At 40.7% G+C, this 23,525-nt stretch overlaps 1 protein-coding gene across 2 annotated transcripts in view; it reads left to right on the top strand.

Annotated features, from left to right (window-relative positions):
• SHROOM2 (shroom family member 2) overlaps window positions 1-23,525 on the top strand; it is a 180,927-nt gene that overhangs the window by 59,506 nt on the left and 97,896 nt on the right. For both annotated transcript variants that reach the window (XM_075853973.1, XM_075853972.1), the window contains exon 2: window positions 9,317-9,462. In XM_075853973.1, coding sequence (XP_075710088.1) covers window positions 9,317-9,462 — 146 coding nt within the window. The remainder of the gene's footprint in view (window positions 1-9,316; window positions 9,463-23,525) is intronic.

Below are 23,525 nucleotides of genomic sequence, written 5' to 3'. Positions count from 1 at the left end.
GAAAATAACCGTAATAAAGAGTACAGTTATAAACTGACGCTCTCATCACCTCAACACTAACACAGAAGGACTGATTTATGGGCCTACAAAAAAATGTACAAATACTACTATTAGACTGCTGTGTGCATTCATGCCGGACGCCTACATCTCAATCATTGGAACTTGTCCTAGAAAAGACAACGTGATGCTGTAGGTCAGCTGTTTACATTGACCAGATTATTGTTTTTTGCTCCAGATATTTTGGTTTACTTTACGGATTGAAGTCAATGGGTGCGTGAAAACCACGCATGCCGCACGGAAGCACTTCCGTGCGAACTGCGTGATTCGCGCAACAGCTGTCAAACTCTGAATGTAAAGCACCACGTGCTTTTCTGTTTACAAACATCCAAACGGAGTGTCATAATGATGGCGGCTGCGAGAAAATCTCGCGGCCGCGCATCATACACTGTAAGCTTTCAAAATCATAAAAGGATATAAGACGTTTTTCAAACTTGGGAATTCAATTTTATTTGTAAATAAAAAACTAACTAAATAAATTAAATGACCCATTGATGGAATCGGAAAACTGTTGATACGCCATAAATGCTTAAGATGGGAACACTCCTTTAATGATTTAAAAATATAGTCCATGCATTTATTCATTCTAAGATTATTGCATTGATCACATGATGTAGAATAAAATTTAGCCAGCTAGCGATCATTGTGGCTTCCAAATGACAGCCGGTCACCCCTGATTTATACTATCTTATCTTATTCTTGAAATAAGTTGGTGTTCGAGAATCTGATCAATATGTCACAAGCACTGATTATTTATACTGATAGCATTTTGTGACCGTGAGCTTGATGACTCTGTAAAGAACAGGTCTGTGGTGTTCCAGGCCTAGGCAGGATAGTCATGGTAAAGATGGTATGGAGACCAGGAGTAGTGACAAAACATTTTACTTTACTGTACGGAGTCCGGTGTTGACATGCAACCCCAGCAGACAACAAAACACTTCTCAACTTTAGCTTCCGTTTGCATCACCATTGATCTCTGCGCTATTGATTCCGTCAAAACAACAGAACCCTGTCACAACGGTGACAAACGGAAAACGTTAGCAAAGTTTCCATCACCATTGGGATCAACGGTGATGCAAACAGCCTTTCCGTTGACGGGTTCCCCCGACGGAACCCTCTGACGGAACTCCTCAACGGAAAGAAACACTTAAGTAGGTAACCGTTTCTGGCAGCTAAATCCTTTTACACCGTTTACATATGTACAAATACTGTATCTTGTTTGCTTTTCTAATTCTTCAATTTAAAGTCCCCGCAAGCCTTTTAGTCTTGAAAGCTGTGCAATAAATGTGCACTGTCTACTGGGTACTATAGATAAGACTGTAAGGGATAAAAGCATCGGATTTAGTGTTTGTTGGTCTTCTGCTGGATTTCCTTTTCTGTCATTTACAACAACCAAAACATTACTATAAATCAATGGAAGAAAGGCAAGGATGCACGGAATGATAAAGGTTCCTTTCAGACCGATGTCCAGATTATTCAGATAAAGCGCCACCTCTTGTTCCCATTGGCTATTTAGTCAGTCAATCATGCATTTTGCATTTTGCGGTTTCACTTGCCTTCCAGTCCTTATGCTTTGCAGTGTTGCTGAATAGAAACGGTCAAGAAGTTGCTGTTGATGTATTTCCTATACCTTTAGGCGGGTGCGGCATACAAAAAGTTCACATCACCATTCGCTTTCCGTTCCGGGGTTCCGTCTGAGGTTTCCGTCAGGTGAACCCCGCAACGGAAAGTGAAACCACAGCTTCCGTTTCAGTCACCATTGATATCAATGGTGATGGAAACATCGCTAATGGTTTCCGTTCGTCACCATTCTGGCAGGTTTCCGTTTTAACGACTGAATCAATAGCGGAGTCGACTGCGCTATTGATTCCGTCAGAAAACCAGAAAGCTGCCGGAATCGTGACGAACGGAAACCATTAGCGATGTTTCCGTCACCATTCATATCAATGGTGACTGAAACGGAAGCTGTGGTTTCACTTTCACTTTCCGTTGCGGGGTTCACCCAACGGAAACCTCCGACGGAACCCCGGAACGGAAAGCGAACGGTGATGTGAACAGGCCCTTATGTATATTTTCAGTGCATAATAGTGTCAGCTGTGTATGGACTTTAAATATACATACATAACACAGGTGCAGACTGTTTAGGGTATATGTAACGGGATGTACGATAAGGCCCCCTGCACACGACTGTATTATTGATCTGTCATAAGTCACCTATTGATTAATCTATAGGGCCATACTGTACAAAATCTCATATAGAGGCCAGACGTATCAGAGGCACACCATACGGTTTCTATAGGGCTCCTGGAGAATGGACATTTTAACTGGTTTAGTTGCATCCTTTATTTTAATAGGTGGTGAGAACCAGTGCAGATCCTACCACGTTGGCAAACAAGCGTGTGGGGAATCAACCCAAGCTTTGCGGAAAGGTAGATGGACGCAAATAAGCATTAAGTTGTCCTCTTCCAGCTGGTTAGGCACGGGATCGTGATAACCAGCACCAGAATGGGCACCCTCTTATAATACTTTCTAAGGGGGCCCCTTTATAATTTGACCTGCGTTGCGGAATTTCAATCCGCAGCATGTCAATTTATGTTGCGTTTTTGTTGATTTTCTGTTGCGGGTTTTCCCCATTGAATTCAATGGGGATGCAAAACCCGCAACAGAAAGCCAAAGTGGTGCGACTTTTGCAGCGCAATCGTAGCTATCCGCCGCAAGAAATCGCAACTCTGGAAATAAACCAAAACATACTTACCCAGAATTCTCTTCTTCTTCCTGCAGTCTGGCCTCCTGGGATGACATTTCATCCCATATGACCGCCGCAGCCAATCACAGGCGGCAGCGTCACATGGCCTGCAGCGTTATCTTGGGAGGCTGGACTATGCGCAGAAAAGAGAAAGGGGGTAGGTATGGTAATTTTTTTTTTTTTAACCCAGCACTGCATTCCGCAGCGGAAATTCCATTTGAAAAACCGCACTACAATATGGTGAGGTTTTTCGGATGGAAGGTGCTGCGGGTTCCAGGTCGGATACGCTTCAGTGTTTTTACGCAGCGTGTCAGACCTTGGGAACCCGGCCTAACGGAGCCTCCAATTCATATGTGAACGAGGCCTTATTGTGATTGTGTAATCCCATGAGTGTTAGTATGGTGGACTGTGGCAGCTGTCATAACTATTTCCTGTCCCAGAAACGAAAAGCTGGTGAAGACTGAAGCACAAACGGCCGAGCTTAAAGGAGCACTCCAGCCTTGGACATTTATCACCTATTCTTAGGATAGATCGATGTCACTCGGCTGTTTGTGTACCTTCCATAGACTTTCATGGTTTGGCAGCAGCAAATGCTCGGCCACCGCTCCATACAACCCTCCAGCAGTCTCCCACGATCTAACATTCATCACCTATACTGTCTATAGATGATAAATAGTCATGACTTTTTTAATATTTTGAATTCCCTTTACGAGAAAAACATAACTAATATTACATGTCAAGTTTCAGGAGCACAGTTAAGTTTTCATTTTTGACTGAAGACCATTATTAATGTGCATATTAACAGGTTTTACCATTTTCAATGTGTCACCACCCTTCCCATGTTTGCCCTTGGAGTGTTTGCTTCCTATTTGCCAATAACCGAGCAGAACTTGTGCAGTGCCGATTGTGCAAGCTTCCTTGTTGATGGGAGTTGGCTGGATTTGTACGATTCTGTTTACATTATAAATAAAACAAGCTGCCATATAAATAATGGAATAGAATCACAGTCCTAAAAGATTTAAAAAAAAATTGTAAACTTTTCCAAGAAAATAAGTAATAGTTAACAGCCCTAACCACCATTATGCAGCATATTTTATAGTTAATAAGTCACTGGCCTACACCAGCCATTTTTGCTGATACACAAGTGGGTCAGCGCTTCTGCTGACAAGCTTGCTCATGTTAGCTTTGCACATATCCTGCTTTGTAATCACGGGTTCAGAATGGAATTTGCCTTGACTGTTAATACATTATACTACTACTATTATATGGCATGCCTGATTTTATTTTAAAGCGTATGCCCGAGGCAGTTTTTTCAAAGATTGTAATTGCAGAATATTAATGAGTCTTCGATGGTGTGTGTAGATCATCAGCAGTGCCCTTGAGATATTTAAAGACCTCTATCATTTTTATTTTTTTTTTGTGATACTTCCTGTTTAGCAAAAGTCAATCTCCTAATATTCAATCAGTAATAAGCATTGTAAAATATCTTCAACTGTAAAGACTTATATTGCAAGTGCAAGGTCTTGAGTGGCTTTACATGCTGTCATAACATGTATGATAGAGTAAATACGATAGTCGCTTTCAAATATCGCATCATGTAAATATTCCTGTGCGAATGTCCGTCAGGTGAAGGTCCAAGCTGAACACCAACAGTAAGGCTATATTCATACTGATCGGATTTGCCATAGACTATTCCAACCTGTGGATCTGCAGAAGAAATTCAAGGCTTATCTGTCACAATTCCACTTATAGGGAGTGACACACAGTTCCCCCTGTAGATAGTTCCACACAGCCACGCTTGTAGATAGTGTCCCTTAAACTTGTACTCCCCTAGCCCCATTTCCGCGACGAACGGAGCTTCGCAGCAGGCCTCAGTCAGGTTAGGCCTGCAGCCCATGAGATGCCGAGACAGAACCCTTGTGCAGGCCGGCGCGATGTAGTGATGTCATCGCGCCGACCTGCGCAGGGAACCTATCCCAGCGACTTATAGGCTGCAGGCCTAGCGTGGCAGAGCGGATAGCTCTCTGTTCTGCCATAGTATTCAATTGTTTTTATGTCCTGAGGACGTAGAAACAATTGACTGTGGCAATTGCGATGCCACAAGTCTGGACACCTGGTGTTCGGGTTCGTACCACGGTCCGCTAGTTGTGGATTTCTTCCTAAGGGTATGTTCACACGAGGTCATTACGTCCGTAATTGACGGACGTATTTCGGCCGCAAGTACCGGACCGAACACAGTGCAGGGAGCCGGACTCCTAGCATCATAGTTATGCATGACGCTAGGAGTCCCTGCCTCGCTGCCGGACAACTGTCTCGTATTGAAAACATGATTACAGTACGGGACAGTTGTCCCGCAGCGAGGCAGGGACTCCTAGCGTCGTACATAACTATGATGCTGGCAGCCCGGCTCCCTGCACTGTGTTCGGTCCGGGACTTGCGGCCGAAACATGTCCGTCAATTACGGACGTAATGACCTCGTGTGAACATACCCTATTAAATTTCCCTACACACTAGGGCCATTTTCAATCAAAGCCAATCTATCAGTATGTTTTTGGAGTATAGGAGGACAGCCACCCAAACACGGGGACCGCATACAAACTCCACGCAGATGTTTTCCTTGGTTTAGATTTAAACCAAACAACCCAGTGCTACAAGGCAACCGTACAAATCGTTGAGCCACCGTTGTCGCACGATCATACCCATTATAGCATTGAAAACCACCCTTTATGAAATGTGAGACGTGTAGACTACAATGTTTTTCAATGGGATTACTGACCAGAAGTCGAAAATAATGTGTGCTCTCATGATCATTGCTGTATCCCACATATCTCAGAATCTGATGATCTCCACAAATTTTTCCGTGTACGTGAATTGTTTTTACACCATTTTTATGATCTGCAGTTATAAGATTCCGTTCACATCTGCGTTCTTTATGTCCGCTTTGTTTTTTCACTGTACGGATCCATTGTGTGATGGACCCCAGCAAAACCTGATGAACCCCATTGATTCTGATGGGGTACGTTGGTCTCCTTCATGGTGTCCATCATTTCACTGGACAAGATAACGCTATATGCTGCGCTATTTTCAAAACCACAAAAAAGGCCATACTTACTAAGTGGGTGGGTGGGTGAAAACCCGTTCCCAGCTGGACGCAGAACCCTGCGCTATTTTGTCTGGGATTTTCGGTGAAATCTTCCTGACGGAGCCTTCAACACAGATGTGAACACAGCCTGAGATGCATATTTTAGTTTAGTATCCTTTTAATTAGAGTAAAGTATTAGTATTAAAGTATTAGAGTAAAGTATTTGAATCAGATAAGTAAGGCCTATTATAGGGAGGGCAAAAGGGGCAAGTGCTCTGAGACCTTTACCTCTTTTTCAAGATAGCTACTTCAAGCCAAGATTATATTAGCATTGTATAGTACTGTCGACTGTGCTATTGATTCCGTCAAAACAACGGAACCCTGTCACAACGGTGACAAACGGAAATCTTTACCAACGTTTTCGTCACCATTGAGATCAATGGTGAGGGAAACGAGAGCTAAGGTTTCAGTTTGCCTTTCCGTTGAGGGGTTCATCTGATGGAAACATCCGACGGAACCCCTCAACGGAAGGGCAACGCTGATGTGAACACAGCCTTAGGCTCTGTTTACAGAGCTGGAGCCTTTCGTCTGCAGTTCCGTCACGGGAAGAACAATGCACCATGCAGAGCAATTCTTGCTGGCAAAAAGATGGATACCAAGACGTAGCATTGTTGCTTCTGTTATAAACAAGAGGCCACGACGCAGATGTGAACAGTCAGTTTAGGGCAGTATTGTTAAGACATTGTTTGGCATTATTATTTAGGCTCTGTATAGCTCTGTTACTTGGGCATTGTAATGGCATTATTCTGTGGATTGTATGGTGATATTTGGACAATGAATGGAATTGTTCTTTGTTCACGTTATGATAATCCTGTTCAGTTTTTAAAGATTTAAAAGTTATTTTTCAGCCCTACTTTTTGTAGGTCTTATGCTTTATTTATATTGCTGGTTTGGGCCCTGGGAGCTTGTGCTCATGTGTCGAGGATGGGAAGTTGTGTATTATGAGTAGGAGTAGACAAATAATTAGATAATCTAGAAAGGAGCCTGTTATACCCCAACAGGAGCATATATATATATATATATATATATATATATATATATATATGTGCAACTAACATAAACATCAGTAACAAAGAACCCAAAAAGTTAGACGCCAAAGCAAATTTCTAGGCGCATTGGCTACCTGGCTGCTGGGATACGTCTAACGCTGGAAATTGGCATTGTAAATGGTAATCTTTGGTGGATTGTATTGGGAATAACTAGATTCACTAGTTTAGGCAAATTACTAGGATTGGCTCATTAACAGGCGCTTTTTTCTTGCGCCGATACTATACTGTATGGGGATGAACGATCGTTCGGTCCCCATCCGTTTGCATCAATGTTGGCAGCACCTCCCCTGTTTACACGGGGAGATATACCCTTGAAAACTATGTTTTTATAGTCTCTATAAAATATTTAATCATTCGACAAGCGAGTGTTGCTTGTTTGTCGGCTCATCGCTGTGCTGTACTCATCCAAATGAGCGTTTTTAGGCCCTGTTCACACGGCGTGCTTTTGATGTGTTTTTTAGCGTGTAAAATGCGCTAAAAAACACATGATTTAAACACATAGGAAAGCGCGCCATTAGTACATACAACACTTTTTTTAAGGCACGCGTGTTTAAAAACCGCGTCACGTATAAAAAGAAGTGTCATGTCAATTCTTTGGCACGTGAAACGCCCCTAGTTCCCATAGTCATTGGAAGTCCTAATTACGCACCCAAAACAACTTGCCGAAAGCGCGCACAAAACGCATCAGACTCCTGTAGTTTAAAAAGTGCTTTACAAAAGTGCTAGCGTATTTGAAATGCTTACGCCTTTTTTTTTTTTAAGCGTAACCCCCTATGGCGCCTCTGTGAGGTATTGTCACCTGATTCTATTAGAATTACATTTTGAAGAATTACTTTGGAAATAATGAAAGGTCATATTCGACTGTTCGTGTTGGACATCTGTCTGACAAAAGTGCAGCAGGCTGAGACTGAAGCCAGATTTTTCATTGTGGCATCACATCAAATATAACGCATATACTGTAGATAACTCACATACCGTAATAGGGAAAAATAACCAAACGTGGCATTTATTATGGAGCCATGTCTGTTTGCTATAGCTATGACCAGGCACATCTGTGTAAATATGTAGTTCATGCACCTAATCTTTACTTAGGAGATATATAGTATTTCTATATGAAAATATGTTATAAGGTACTTGATTAATTGTCCTTCTTAGCATGCACATATACATGTCCCTGGACGTAGTCATGGAGACCGGTATGAAAACATTAATTGTTTACATTACTGGTTGCATTCATAGTACTAGAAATAGTAGCGCACGGTAGGAATACAGTTTATGTTAAAAAAACAAAAACTTTTCTCATTTCATGACTAGAGCTTTGGCTCCACAGCGATACGGGGTCTTCTGCATCTTGCCGTAAAATCCACCTCAATATTTCCTTATACAAAGAAAAGTTGTGCAACAATCTGATATGGATCGGAGTTCTTGTGATCGTGACAAGCCATCCTTGACTTTTTCCTTTATAGGAAAACATATCGACATGGAGCCCTAGACATACAAAGTTTAGACCCCCCTTTTATTATATTGTGAGCTAGTGCAGAATAAATCATAAACTTTACTGATAAAATCAAATTTTGGTAAATAAAGTAATAGCATGAGTTGTTTTGTTTTGTTTTTTCCCCTCATTTTAAATCCGAATGTGTTGAGTAACCTGTTTTTTTTTTTCTTTTTATGTCACACGGCTCTGCTGGTTGTAAATTTGATTTTGGCCTACTTAACCAGATCAAATATCATATGTGACTTATTGATGTTATAGCTGCATGTATACACAACTCTAAAAATAGAGAGACACAACCATCACTTATCATATCCAGTAAATAGTTATTCGCTTTAATTTACCGCAGGGCAGCTATGACAGTAATTTGTTCCTGGGTGTATTTAGTCACGAGTTGTCTGTATGTACACGTAAGAATGCCTTTTATATAGCTGAACTTATAGAGCACATGCAGTCCTCTATCTTCTCTTGGTATACCTTGTACTTCAGTCCTGAATGCTACTCCCGTGGAGTTGGGTGCATATCGGTCACTGTCTATACCGGATATGAACATACATTGATCGGAAGCGTTGTATCAACCGTAAGAACTTTACACTCAGGACAGGAGGGATCAGGTGATGACTTGTGGTAGACCCCTAGGTTGGTATAAACCCTGAAACCATAAAATATAATAGTTCATTGGATATTCTCAGCCTCCAACCAGTCCCAAGGTTGTCGCGTCATTGGGTGTTTAGTCTGTGTACAATTGCTGTTTTACGCCTAATAATATATAGGACGGGTCGATTTGTTGTTGTAAATTTTACAGGCTATTTTATTCTTTGTTGCAGGTTGAAGAAGGGAGCAAAGCTGGCGAGATATTAATGGCAGGAGATGAAATTGTGAATATAAATGATATACCACTCTCTGGTTACCGCCAGGAAGCAATCTGTCTGGTGAAAGGATCTCACAAAACACTGAAAATGGTTGTGAAAAGGTAAGAAACCCTCAAGATTATTCTACTTCAAGTTTTTCATTTTCATTGTTATTGGCTGCACACTATAAAACATTGAAATAATTCTGGAAAATGTATGGGCTTGTTCTTGGTATAAATCTTGTGATAACTTGGCCAATGCTGCGCTACTGTAAGACTGAGCTACTTACGTTATTTTAAATGATAAAATACCACATCTATTACTAATAGAGAAGTCCTTTAAATAAATGCCATCATCTTTTACTCTGACGGGTCACCTCCAAGATAAAACGATACCATTGTAAGCTAGGTTGGCAGCCTTTGCTAGGAAGGTTTTATTTATTTGGATGTAGTGTAGGGAAGGTGTGACGGTTTTTTACTTTTTTGTGTTCTGTGCACGTTTTCTACTATTCAATCTTTTTATCCTACACGGTCGGTGTATAGTACAAATCATCCATGTACTGAATAGGTGAAAGACTTTCCTTGACCAGAGTTTAGGCTTTGTTCACACAGCATCATTCATTCCATTTATAGAACCTTGACCGTTGTGCCGGATTGGATTTCAAATGAATACTGGTAAACCCCCCAACCGACCCCAATCACTTTAAAAAGGGTTTATTTTGGACAATTCCTACTTATCATAATGTTATTTTGACAATAATCAGATTACAACGTGTACCCCAGCGATCAGGTGTGATCTGTAGGAAAACCTGGAAGTGAGTGTTCAATTTACCTGCAGTGCTACCACAGGAGAAATAAAGCATTACACAATGCAGGACAGGTCCTCTAGAGCAAGAGACGCTTTTTGTAACCGCTCTCCACTCTGGCCAAAACATGAGGATCCTAAACAGGGGACTCGCGCCCCCCCCCCTCCCCTCTATCAATGCAATTCCCTAATAGGGTTTATGAGAATAGATTTTCAACCAAGGCAACACCTTTAATGTGATCCATTGGAGTTTCAGTACTTCTATTGTCTAGAATAGCGCTGCAGACTGCAGCAATCAAAAATATGTGAACGCCACAAATGGTAGTGCGAACAGAGCCTTACAGATTACTAAACATATGCATTTAATTGCGTGTATGCATGTGCCTAGATATTGGGTTTGTCCAGACTTTGTTTTTAACAAATTATCCCAATCATGAATGCTTAAAAATATAGATATTTCAAAAGTTTTATTTACCAAACCTCAATTTATTCTTTTTTAGAACCAGTTTTGTTGATATTTTCATTCTAAGGGATGTCTGTAAAAATGAGTGACAGCTTCTGTTAGATTAGAACCTTTCTTCCACGAAATGCATTAGATTATGTCTGTCTACATTTCCTGACATATTAGCTTCATTATTATCTCAGTTTGCCACTTTATCCGGACTTGGATATATATATATATGTATATGTGTATGTATGTGTGTGTTTGTGTTCCAGATTAATTTAAATAATTTTTAGGCCACATTCACACGAACATGTCCTTTTTGCGTCCGCAAATAATGCATCATTTTTCCTGCATTACAGTTCCGTATTCCATTAGTGTGTGTTCCATGTGGCATCAGTTTTTGATGTCCGTGTCGGTGCACATTTTTTTTTTCTCTTTTCTCTGCATTTCTTCAGCAGCTCGTGCATGAATTACGGACAGCACTTGGATGACATCCTTGTGCTGTTTGTGATTTTCACACATCCATTGACTTCAATGGGTGCGTGATCTGCAAAAACGCACCAGAATAGGACACGCATTGAGTTTCACGCAACGAAAACGTGCTGCGCGAAAAATCACACATGTCTGAATATTCCCATTGAGTTGCATAGGTCTGTGTGCTTTCCGTTGTTTTCACTGACCGCACACAGACGTATACAACATTCGTGTGAGTCTGTACTTCGTCTGTATGCAGTATGTGAGGGCTTGCGTGTCTGTGTACAACAATAGAATCAGGTAAATGGAACTTGAAGTGTGAATAGCCCCATTAGGGGTCTATTGTACCTACTGCAGCTGTGTGATGGCCGTTTTTTTTGAACGGCCGTCACACGGCCGGGAAACCCTATCGTGCATAAGAGCTTAAATTTTGCAAAAAAATCAAATAAAAAATCACCAATAAAAGTAAAATAAATACAAAAATGCCTTCCCTAAAAACAAAACAAATAACCCAACTATTTGAAAAAGCATCTCTCAGCTTGATCATCATAGATATCCGCCATCATTCTCACCCCGGATCTATGAAAAATGACATCAGTTTCTCTAATTTCTGCATACCCAATCTCATCCCTATGTACTATTATGCCTATGCTTTTACGGGAGTGAAGATGCTGCATATAAAGTAATGGAGGGAGATGCTAAAACTAAATTAGGGACCTTGTTTTTCTGCATTATGTCTATATCCCCCCTACAGTCTCCCATACAACTGTTAAAAATGAAAATATATGGTTTAGTTTTTTTGTACCATATGGAATGCCTATTTCATGACTGAAAAGTTTTATTTATAGAAAGTCTTGAGCTCCTTTAGAGTTTACCTAACTTGTCACCCACTGGAGGCAACACCTGTTTCTAGGTTGCCACCATAACGTATTTGGGCATTGTCTAGCAAAATAACCACCTATTTAATAAATTTTTATATGATGTATGTACACTTGAATTAATAGTTAAAATATAAATTCGTTTTTTTAGTTTCTTTTTTTCCCCCGATCTTTCCTATATTGCTGACCTTCTTTTTTTCAATTAATAAACCATTTTCTCTTAAAGTGGTATTCCCAAAATCATAAAATATCACCTATCCAAAGGTGATAATTTTCTGATCGCTAGGGCCCCACCGCTGGGACTCCCACCGATTTGTTATTGGTGATAATTTATGATTTTTGGAATACTCCTTTAAATTTAATGGAGCACCATTAGTAAACACAGCCCATGATTCTATGAACATGCACAAAAGGGTAATACATTATTTATATGTAATCTAAAATGATGCTCAGACTTGCAGGTTTCCTGTGACAAATAGAATTCTTTTTTTGGGAGGCCTAAGTGCAGCTTCCTTCTGATAAGATAGCAGCACAAAGCAAAGAACAACAGGAATTATGTTTAATGCTTCACAGCTGCAATTACAGGATTGTGGTTTGTGTTCTGTAATGTCTATGTATTTTTTTTAATCGTTTTTATTATTACTTCCATTATTGTCATCTCGGAACATAGACTATGTCCGAATGGCCCACCTAGTCTGGACATAAAAATAGGGTTCTGTCACAAAAAAGTCTATGATGTATAGCAGTGGACAACCCTGCCTGAAACCCCCAATGGTGTGGGTATTTTTTGGGGTAGGTTAATTAGTTAATAATTAACCCATTGTTTCTTATTGATGATATGACCATTGTGTGCAGTGATATCTACAGGGTTTAAGATGAAAATAAAAGTGGGCATACATATAATAATGCATAGTGCAGTCCACAGTGATCATTGAACATCATTTTGCTTTTTTTTTTTCACAATTATGGCTCTTGGAAATCTCATTGGCAATGCGAAAGTGAAACATGCCATATATATTGTTCCATTTAATTTAGCATTAAAAATTTTTGGGGGTTTTATGGCACCCAGTTAAGTAAGAGTGAGTACTAAAGCTTGGTTTACACTGATGAATTATCGGTATGATTCAGTAAAATCTTTATCAGTAGGAAAATTGCCCAGTGTAATAAAAAAATCAGCAATAAACGAGAAAGCTATTATTTATTGTTCGTCTTCATCGATCATTGCACTGTAGAAATGTATTATGAACACTCTGGCTGGAGATTCCGCTCCTAGAGGTAATCCTTGAAGTCACTGTCCATATATGGATGGTAATGTCAGGGGCTCCCTCTAGGAGCAGAATCCTCAACCAGAGCGTCGGCAACGCTCTGGCCCGGCGATCCGCTCCTAGAGGAAGCTAGTGTTTGGAGTCTTTGCAGGTTCACAAAGCTGCTTCGAAGATCTGATCTGAGGTTAGTGGATAGCAGATGCCATCTGGGCTCACCCTCTCGGCGCTGCACTGAATATGACTCACGTAACATTACAATGTGTGTGTCAGACTTCATCACAAACTATGTACCACTCTGATAAAATTGGCATATTTTCAGACCCTAGACTACCTTTTTGGTGGACCATTGTGGTAAAAACTGATGTTAAAAATGTATGGTAAAAACTGATGACAACTGATGGTTTTTGTTGTAAAAATTGTGAAAAAGCCTGATAGCAACCGATATATATTTGCATCAGTTGCAATCACTTGAGTGACAAAAAAAAGCTGATGCAACTGATATGTGAATGTACTCTTCGTTTTTTAAATCTGGTAAGTTTCTAATATATATTCCAACTCGGACAAGAAGTAGGGGCCTGTTCACATCACCGTTCGCTTTCTGTTCCGGGGTTCCGTCGGGTGAACCCTGCAACGGAAAGTGAAAGTGAAACCACAGCTTCAGTTTCAGTCCCCATTGATCTCAATAGTGACCGAAACATCGCTAATGGTTTCCGTTTGTCACCTCTCCGGCAGGTTTCCGTTTTTCCGACGGAATCAATAGCGCAGTCGACTCTGCTATTGATTCCGTCGTTAAAACGGAAACCTGCCAGAGTGGTGACGAACGGAAACCATTAGCGATGTTTCCGTCACCATTGATATCAATGGTGACTGAAACGGAAGCTGTGGTTTCACTTTCACTTTCCGTTGCGGGGTTCACCCGACGGAAACCTCAGACGGAACCCCGGAACGGAAAGCAAACGCTAATGTGAACAGGCCCTCAACTGCCCTTTTATATTCATGTATGGCATGTGCCGACACAAAAGCATGCCGCAAAAGCACAATTGTTCAGAATTTTACATGTGACATAATTTCCACCATATATTCATGTTAGGATAAAATGACATGGACAGGACTCTTTTTACTGCTACTTATAAATGTTTACATAATGTCAGTTTAGCATGGTCTTAAAAGGGTTTTCTCACAATTGACGTTAACCTGGCATAAATATCTGTGGTACTTCCATCGATTCGTAGAACGAATGTAAAAGCTGTCCATATTGTCTGGATTAAACTCTGGGAGATACAGATTTCACCTTTCTCAGAATTGGTGGGGTCTCAGCAGTCATACACCGTCGATCTAGGCTTGCCACTTTTTCCACCCAAAAATACCAGACAGGATCAGAATGTATTTTCACAGGCTGTCTTGTGGAGGTTTTTTAGTGGTGACAAAAAAACACCACAAAACTGGCAGTGTACATATCTGGGCTTTGGAATCGATGTCGTGGAATCCATGAAATGTACCAACTTTGGCTTCAAAATAAAAATATTATATATTACTTATATTGTATTCATTTTTTATATGCATATTGTTGCACATGTGTTGCATATTTACTCACAAGAATTTAGAAAAGACTTTGTTTAGAAATTGTATTCCAACAAATATTCTTTATGTTCTATCTAAGGGCCTGTTCACATCAACGTTGTCTTTCCGTTGAGGGGTTTTGTTGGAGCTTTCCGTCAGGAGAACCCCTCAACGGCAAGGCAAACGGAAACCATAGCTTCCGCTTGCATCACCATTGATCTCACTGGTGACGGATATTTTGGTAATGGTTTCCGTTTGTCACCGTTGTGAAATGGTTCAGGTTTAACAGAATCAATAGCGCAATCGACTGCACTATTGATTCTGTCAAAAAAAACTGAACCCTTTTACAACAGTGACAAACGGAAACCATTATCAAAATATCCGTCACCAGTGAGATCAATGGTGATGCAAACGGAAGCTATGGTTTCTGTTTGCCTTTCCGTTGAGGGGTTCCCCCGACGGAAAGCTCCGACAAAGCCCTTCAATGGAAAGACAACGCTGATGTGATTAGTAGCCTGATTATTTATATGATCGTGATGAAAAACCTAATGTTACCATTTTACTACAGTAAATTTGATATTACTAATTATTATACATGAGCCACTCATGAAGAAATCGGAGATTGATTCAGACAGGAGAAAAATGTAGCTTACAGACTTCACAGACCTGGTAAATACCTGGGTAACATGTGATTTTGGGAGAGTGACTTCATACTGAGCGTGCTTTGCCACTGAGGTCTGGGAGCCTTAGGGCCTGTTCACATCTGCATTGGAGTTTCCGTTAGGGGCCTCCGTCACAGATCCGGCCCAAAATGCTGGAAACAATATCCCAGTATAAATAAATATATATATATATATATATATATATAATCTCATAGGAGAGCAGGTTTCTCCTCGGTGTGCAGTGCATAGAAGACATCGTAGTTATGCTTCCCCCACTAGCTCAGAGACAACAGAGAATTACAGATAGAGCAGCAGCATGGAAGACATTGTACAGTAGTAATGAGCAGTCTAGCTGAGAATCCAGCACTGGGGTTACGTATAAATCTTACCAGGAATCTGCAGCAACTCCTATGTGTGTCTGTGTCTCTCTCTGCTCCCTCCTCCTGTCCTCCTCCTCTTTCCATAGACTTATAAGGGCAGCGTGTCTGCGTCTCTTTTTCTTTTCCCATCTCCTACTCCACCTCCCTTCTCCATTGACTTCTATGGGCGTAGTGTCTCTCTCTTTCTCTCTCTTTTCTTGGTCCTTCCACCTCCCCTTTTCCCTCTCCACAGACTTGTATTGGCAGTCAGTGAAGAGACACAGCCCTGCTTCCTGCAGTCTGTCTCCTCTGCTCGGACAGCAGATTACAGGAAGGGAGACACCTAGTGGCAGTAAATTCACACAGAATTTGCATGGATAAAACAACTACATTTTAAAGGCTATATACACCTTTGAATTAAAAATATATATTTTTAATAAATCAATGTTTCAAGTGATTTAAAACAACTTAAATTGACTTCTTTTTTTACTTTTAAGATACAGCTTCTATGTATCCTAAAAAGTAAAAAAAAAAAGTCCAAAGTGAAGGAAAATCGCATAAAACATTGATCAAACAAATAAATTTGTTTCAAAAGTGTACATTACAGTACAAACTTGATATATATTCGGTATACTATTAGATTAGTACAAGTTCTTTGAAAAGTTAGTGTAGATTCAAGAAATGTGAGATAAAGTCGTGATTACGGGAGCAAACTTTTTTTATGCGGATAAATTGTGGACCTATTGTTTCCTATAGCCCCATGTACACGACGGTGGGCCGCAAACCCGCACCACAAAAACTCAGGACATGTAATTTTACGGTCCGGATTTGCGGAATCACCAATACTGGTGAATTGTTGTGAGTGCCGGTGACACATGGATGCACAATATGTTTTTTTTGCGGACCCGTTGTTTTGCGGTCCACAAAACCAGTGCGGTCATTTGCATGACAACTTAGTCTTACTCCCTATGAATACTAAGGCCTTGTTCCCACTGGTCGGATACACTGCGTAAAAACTATGCAGGCTATTCGACCAGGAACTCGCAGCACATTCCGTCTATTTTTCGCAGCGCACCACTTGGCTTTCTGTTGCGGTCGCTGCATCCCCATTGAATTCAATTGGGAAAACCTGCAACAGAAAAGCAACGAAAACGCAGCATAAATTGACATGCTGGCGATTTAATTTCCGCACCACAGGTCAATTAACGTTTCCGCTGCACAGAATTCCATTCTGCGGCGTTTACGCTACGTGGGAACCCGGCCTAAGACTATGGTATAAAAGTTTCAGATGGCAATGTTCCATCATTGTATTTATAGTATGCCCATTTGCCTTTTTCCATTTCAAGTAATTATTTTTCTATCTCTCTTGTATGTTTTGCCTATTCATGGATGATTTTGCATCATTATTAGATTCCCCCAGCTTAGTTCATTTTATACAAGTGACAGAACATGTTGGTATCTCTGCAGTCCATCACCTGTTTGCCAATAGGTCCTAAAGCCCAAATTCATTCTTCAGTGGGAGCGTGAAGTTTTCCTGTTCAGTTTAAAGGCATACTAACACCAATAAATACCCGGCATTCCTGCGCCAACTGGATCCTGATAACCTTGGGACAGCAGAGCCAGCAGGTCTGCACCTTTATCCTCATGCTTTTTTTCATTATGTCTATGCTGTGTAAAATCTGGGGATTAGACTCAGAGTTTCTAGGCGTTCCACATCTGAGGAAAGCAAAATGAGTACCGTCTGGATAATGGAATACTTCTCTGTAATCTCCTGGCTTTCTGCGGTTACAGTTACAAGCCTGCATAATGTTCTCCATATATACTTTTATGTGCTTCTATTTTATAATATGTATTACAGAAAATCTTCCCTCATCCCTTCTAATGATACCCTTAGGTGGTATATTCACACGTTCAGGCTTTGATCAGGTTTTTTTTTTCTGCAGGTTTTAAAGCCAAAAGGTCTTTTTTTTTTTTTTTTTTTTTTTTTCCTTCCATTTTTAAACCTCCATAAAGAAGGCTATGGGAAAAACAGCATACCTATAACCTGCTGCATTTTGTAAAAAAAAAACACCACAAACCAAAAAAACTGTAAGTAATCTTTTCAAAATTTCACTATAAACTTTAAAGTAATTTCTAGCTGCAGTGTTTTTTAACCTGGGAAAAAAAAAGCCACCGAAAACTGCAGCAAAACACTGTGTGAATCCAGTCTTAAAATAAATAGGTTAATGCTCCCCCAGATATACAGTGAAGGAAATAAGTATTTGATCCCTTGCTGATTTTGTAAGTTTGCCCACTGTCAAAGACATGAACAGTCTAGAATTTTTAGGCTAGGTTAATTTTACCAGTGAGAGATAGATTATATTAAAAAAAAAAACAGAAAATCACATAGTCAAAATGATATATATTTATTTGCATTGTGCACAGAGAAATAAGTATTTGATCCCCTACCAACCATTAAGAGTTCAGCCTCCTCCAGACCAGTTACACACTCAAAATCAACTCGGTGCCTGCATTAAAAAGACAGCTGTCTTACATGGTCACCTGTATAAAAGACTCCTGTCCACAGACTCAATTAATCAGTCTGACTCTAACCTCTACAACATGGGCAAGACCAAAGAGCTTTCTAAGGATGTCAGGGACAAGATCATAGACCTGCACAAGGCTGGAATGGGCTACAAAACCATAAGTAAGACGCTGGGTGAGAAGGAGACAACTGTTGGTGCAATAGTAAGAAAATGGAAGACATACAAAATGACTGTCAATCGACAACGATCTGGGGCTCCATGCAAAATCTCACCTCGTGGGGTATCCTTGATCCTGAGGAAGGTGAGAGCTCAGCCGAAAACTACACGGGGGGAACTTGTTAATGATCTCAAGGCAGCTGGGACCACAGTCACCAAGAAAACCATTGGTAACACATTACGCCGTAATGGATTAAAATCCTGCAGTGCCCGCAAGGTCCCCCTGCTTAAGAAGGCACATGTACAGGCCCGTCTGAAGTTTGCAATGAACATCTGGATGATTCTGAGAGTGATTGGGAGAAGGTGCTGTGGTCAGATGAGACTAAAATTGAGCTCTTTGGCATTAAGTCAACTCGCCGTGTTTGGAGGAAGAGAAATGCTGCCTATGACCCAAAGAACACCGTCCCCACTGTCAAACATGGAGGTGGAAACATTATGTTTTGGGGGTGTTTCTCTGCTAAGGGCACAGGACTACTTCACCGCATCAATGGGAGAATGGATGGAGCCATGTACCGTCAAATCCTGAGTGACCACCTCCTTCCCTCCACCAGGACATTAAAAATGGCTCATGGCTGGGTCTTCCAGCATGACAATTACCCGAAACATACAGCCAAGGCAACAAAGGAGTGGCTCAAAAAGAAGCACATTATGGTCATGGAGTGGCCTAGCCAGTCTCCAGAACTTAATCCCATCGAAAACTTATGGAGGGAGCTGAAGATCCGAGTGGCCAAGCGACCGCCTCCAAATCTTAATGATTTACAGATGATCTGCAAAGAGGAGTGGGCCAAAATTCCATCTAACATGTGTGCAAACCTCATCATCAACTACAAAAAACGTCTGACTGCTGTGCTTGCCAACAAGGGTTTTGCCACCAAGTATTAAGTCTTGTTTGCCAAAGGGATCAAATACTTATTTCTCTGTGCACAATGCAAATAAATATATATAATTTTGACAATGTGATTTTCTGTTTTTTTTTTAAATATAATCTATCTCTCACTGGTAAAATTAACCTAGCCTAAAAATTCTAGACTGTTCATGTCTTTGACAGTGGGCAAACTTACAAAATCAGCAAGGGATCAAATACTTATTTCCTTCACTGTACATTTTCATCACTAGCTAGTAGCAGCCATTTTGCTCCTGTGTCTGGTGCTAGAATTGCTGAAGGTCGTCACTTTGAGTCTGGAATATCTGGGTGCTAACAGGTCTGGACTATCTCCCACAGGACATTCGTAGTGCACCATAGCAATTTTATCATCGCTCCTGCCTCAAATACTCAGACCACGCAACGTTTTGTGGAGGTTTTTTTTGCTGCACTCATAAAAATCAAACTCAAAGCTGCAGTAACACTACGGACAGGCCGTGTAGGACACTCACCTGCTCTACCTAGAGTCCAGGAGTTCTCGCTAAATCCCAGAAGTCTCCTGAACAATGCAAGAAAGCAGGCAGATATGCTATATTACAATATCCTGTATACACCGTACCGGGGGGGGGGGGGTTTCTGCTGCACGAGGGGACCACATCTGTTCCATGGCCTGGCAGATTTTACCAAGCCATGTCCTGCAGCTGGACCAAGAAAGCAAATGAAAAAAAGCAGCTGCCCTGAAACACATTGCTTAATAAATATAGCGCCGCTCGTGTGTGAAAAAGTCAAAATTACAGAATCGTGGCCAGCTAACCCTTTCAATCCCAATTAGCACGATGGTAACGATTCACAGGATGATGTTATTTTTTTTTTTTTTTTTTTTACAGTGTTGCATATTGGGCTGTATATTTTATGATGTCTCACTACCTTTTATATATGGATATATTATCAGTATCCATTTATGCTAAGCATTACCAAAAAAACAACAACAATACCATGGCTTGGGGACGTGGTCAATGGACGAAACCACCTCCATCCCAGTATGAACCCTGTACTAATAAAGACCATAACACTTTTTTTTCTGTTCTTATAATAATTTTCTTACATGTTTTTTTTTGATCTGTAAAATACGCATGGGGTGTACTCCCCCTTGTGGCATAATAGGGATAGGCAGTCCATCAATTTTATGGTCAAACAAGATCTTTCTTTGAAGAGTGTTCACAATATATATATATATATATATATATATATATATATATATATATAGTCAGACATATACATGATAATAAAGTATATGAAGTAGCTGTAAAAAACGGAGTACAACAAAGAAATTTCTTCCATATTATATTTAAACAAAAATGAGATTAAAAGGAAAGAAAATCAAAATTGAAGGAGACTTCAGGAACTGTAAGGCATGTTCACACGCAGCGTAATTACTTCAACGTATTTCATTGCTGAAAATCTGCAGCGTAATACAGTAGCAGCTGAGTGCGTACTGTATACTCTGCGCTTTTTTAATCCGCATCGTGTCAATTTATGGTTTTCTGATACAGGTTTTCCCCATTGAATTTAACGGGGTCGTAAGAACCGCAAAAAGTAGCAGTTGTTGCGATTTTTGCAACAGAAAAGCTGCGATTCCGCTGTAAAAATCACAACTCAGAAAAGTCTATGCTTACTCAGATCTCTATGCTGCTGCGTCCAGCCCAGGTGCCACGGATGACGCTTCAGCCCATGTAATATCCAAAAATGGCAACAGCACTTTGCGAACACTAATGCCACCTAAACACTATAAATAAATATGCATTGCTGCTGAATCTGCTTACAATAGTGAGGTTATTAGCGCACATTTTGATCCAATTGTGTGAGCCCACCTGCCACGACAAGGCGTCCTCCATAGGTGGGTACCTAACACTGCACATACACCCAGAACTGGGACTAAACCTACATATATCTGGGGATGGTAGGAACCAATATTAAACTAGTTAAAATCACGCAGGGCAGAATGGGAGGAGTGCAAGATCAAAAATGGAGGCAGTCACTAACCCCACATATATGCAATACATAAGCGAAAACAAAGTTTGATCAGCACATTCCAATAGCGTAATAAAAGTACATAAATTGACTTGCAGTTCGGCTTTTTAATCCGCAGCGTGTCAATTAATGGTTTTCTGTTGCAAGTTTTCCCCATTGAATTCAACGGGGAGGTAAGAACCGCAACAAATAGCAGTTGTTGCGATTTTTGCAACAGAAAATCTGCGACTCCGCTGTAAAAATCACAACTCAGAAAAAAAAGGTCTATACTTACCCAGATCTCTATGCTGCTGCGTCCAGCCCGGTTTCCAGGGATGACTTTTCATCCCATGTGACTGCTGCAGACAATCACAGGCTGCATTTATCCCAGGAGGCCGGGCTGCAGGACGTCGGAGGGATACATCGCCACAACTACCGGTAAGTATGGGCTTTTTTTAAAAATGTCTTTACCTGCCATTTTTCGCAGTGGACACTCCGGCCAAAAAACTGCACCACAATTTGGTGCGGTTTTTCGTCCAGAATTCCCTGTGAAGACCAGGGCGGATATGCTGTGTACGTTTACACAGCGTATCCGCCCTGTGTGTATATACCCTAAGATCGAAGATAGATTCCTAATCTAGGTATAGCTAGCAACATAGTCCTACTGAAATGGCATAATAAACCCTTTTAGTCTGTTATTAAATAGGTTTATTGCAAATATCCAAGAACTGCCATTTATAAACAGCTACACTATTCTTTAACCCTTTAAGCCTGAAAAGGCCTTAATGACCAGCTACATTTTTTTTTTTTTTTTGCCGCATGTTGGGGATACATACAAATTACTTTTTTATTTATACAATTCGATTTTTTTTTTTTGATTTTTTTTCACTGTTCACGTTTTACACTAAATAAACTGGTAAATTACTCCGTTGGATACCTAACGTGCAGGTTTTTTGTTTTTATGTATGGTATGAACAATAAAATTTATTTTATACTAAATAATCACTTTTTATTTATTTTTGCTGACCTTTTATTAATGTTTATTACGCTTTTTTTAAAAATCTCATAAAGGGATTACTAATTTATACTTATTATGCATTAACATACTTCTGTATGCTAATACATTATAATGTGTCACTATGACAGTGTGCTCCTCCCGCAGGAAAACCAAACGGACAGCCCTGGGGTATTTTCTAGGTCCCCAGGGCTGACTGCAAAGGGTTCCACCAGTCTCAGATTGTGTCACGCTTGTAGAGGGGAGTCCCCTTTGATGATGCTGCAGTCACGAATCGTGGCGATCAAAGGGTTAAATGGCCGGGACCAGAGGTTCATCCGATCCCGGCCGTATTCGAGAGAGTATATTGTTAACAGAAGCTGTAAGCAACAACTTCTTCTTAGAAAATGAGTACTCACTGCTGCGCTCATTAGCCTTTTCTACAGCTGTGCCATAGACGTCACTGTAGTACCACCCACCTTTAAAAGACCGTTAGTAAAGGGTTCATATTTTGTTAATTTTTTCCCTTTTACAAAAATATAAACATTTACAGTGACTCTATAAATAGCCTGATTTTTTTTTTTTACAGCATACCTCACAACTTTCAAGTATCACAAAGAGGGACAACCGATGGCGTAAATTTTTTTTTCTTTTAAGCCACTCCTCTAATCCCACCCAATCCCCGCACATACACACCCGATTCAGCCTACCCAGTGTCATGCTCCCATAGTGCCTCCCACACACTATAATACCAAATAGCTGCCCCCACACAGTATAATGCCCTCTAGCTGCCACTATACAGCATAATGCCACCATACAGTATACTTCCCCATAGATCGTCCCATGCAGTATAATGCCCAAACAAATTCCCCCATACAGCATAATGCCCCATAGCTGCCCCATACAGTATAATGCCGCCATAGCTGCCCCTGGTGCCAGTGCCCTTGTAGATAGTGACATAGTGCCCATGTACATAGCACCACAGTGTCCCCTGTAGATAGTGCCCCTATATAGTGCCACAGTGACCATGTAGGTAGTGCCACACCCCCCTTGAAGATTGTGCCCTCCCCCTGTAGATGGCGCCATTGGGACTCCCTCTAGGAGCGGAATCCCCAGCCAGAGCGTAGGCCG

This window comes from Rhinoderma darwinii, chromosome 2 (genome assembly GCF_050947455.1).
Source record: "Rhinoderma darwinii isolate aRhiDar2 chromosome 2, aRhiDar2.hap1, whole genome shotgun sequence".
NCBI classification, from domain to species: domain Eukaryota; kingdom Metazoa; phylum Chordata; class Amphibia; order Anura; family Rhinodermatidae; genus Rhinoderma; species Rhinoderma darwinii.
The sequence above is the reverse complement of the archived record's forward strand: the minus strand, read 5'-3'. Positions and strand labels throughout refer to the sequence as shown.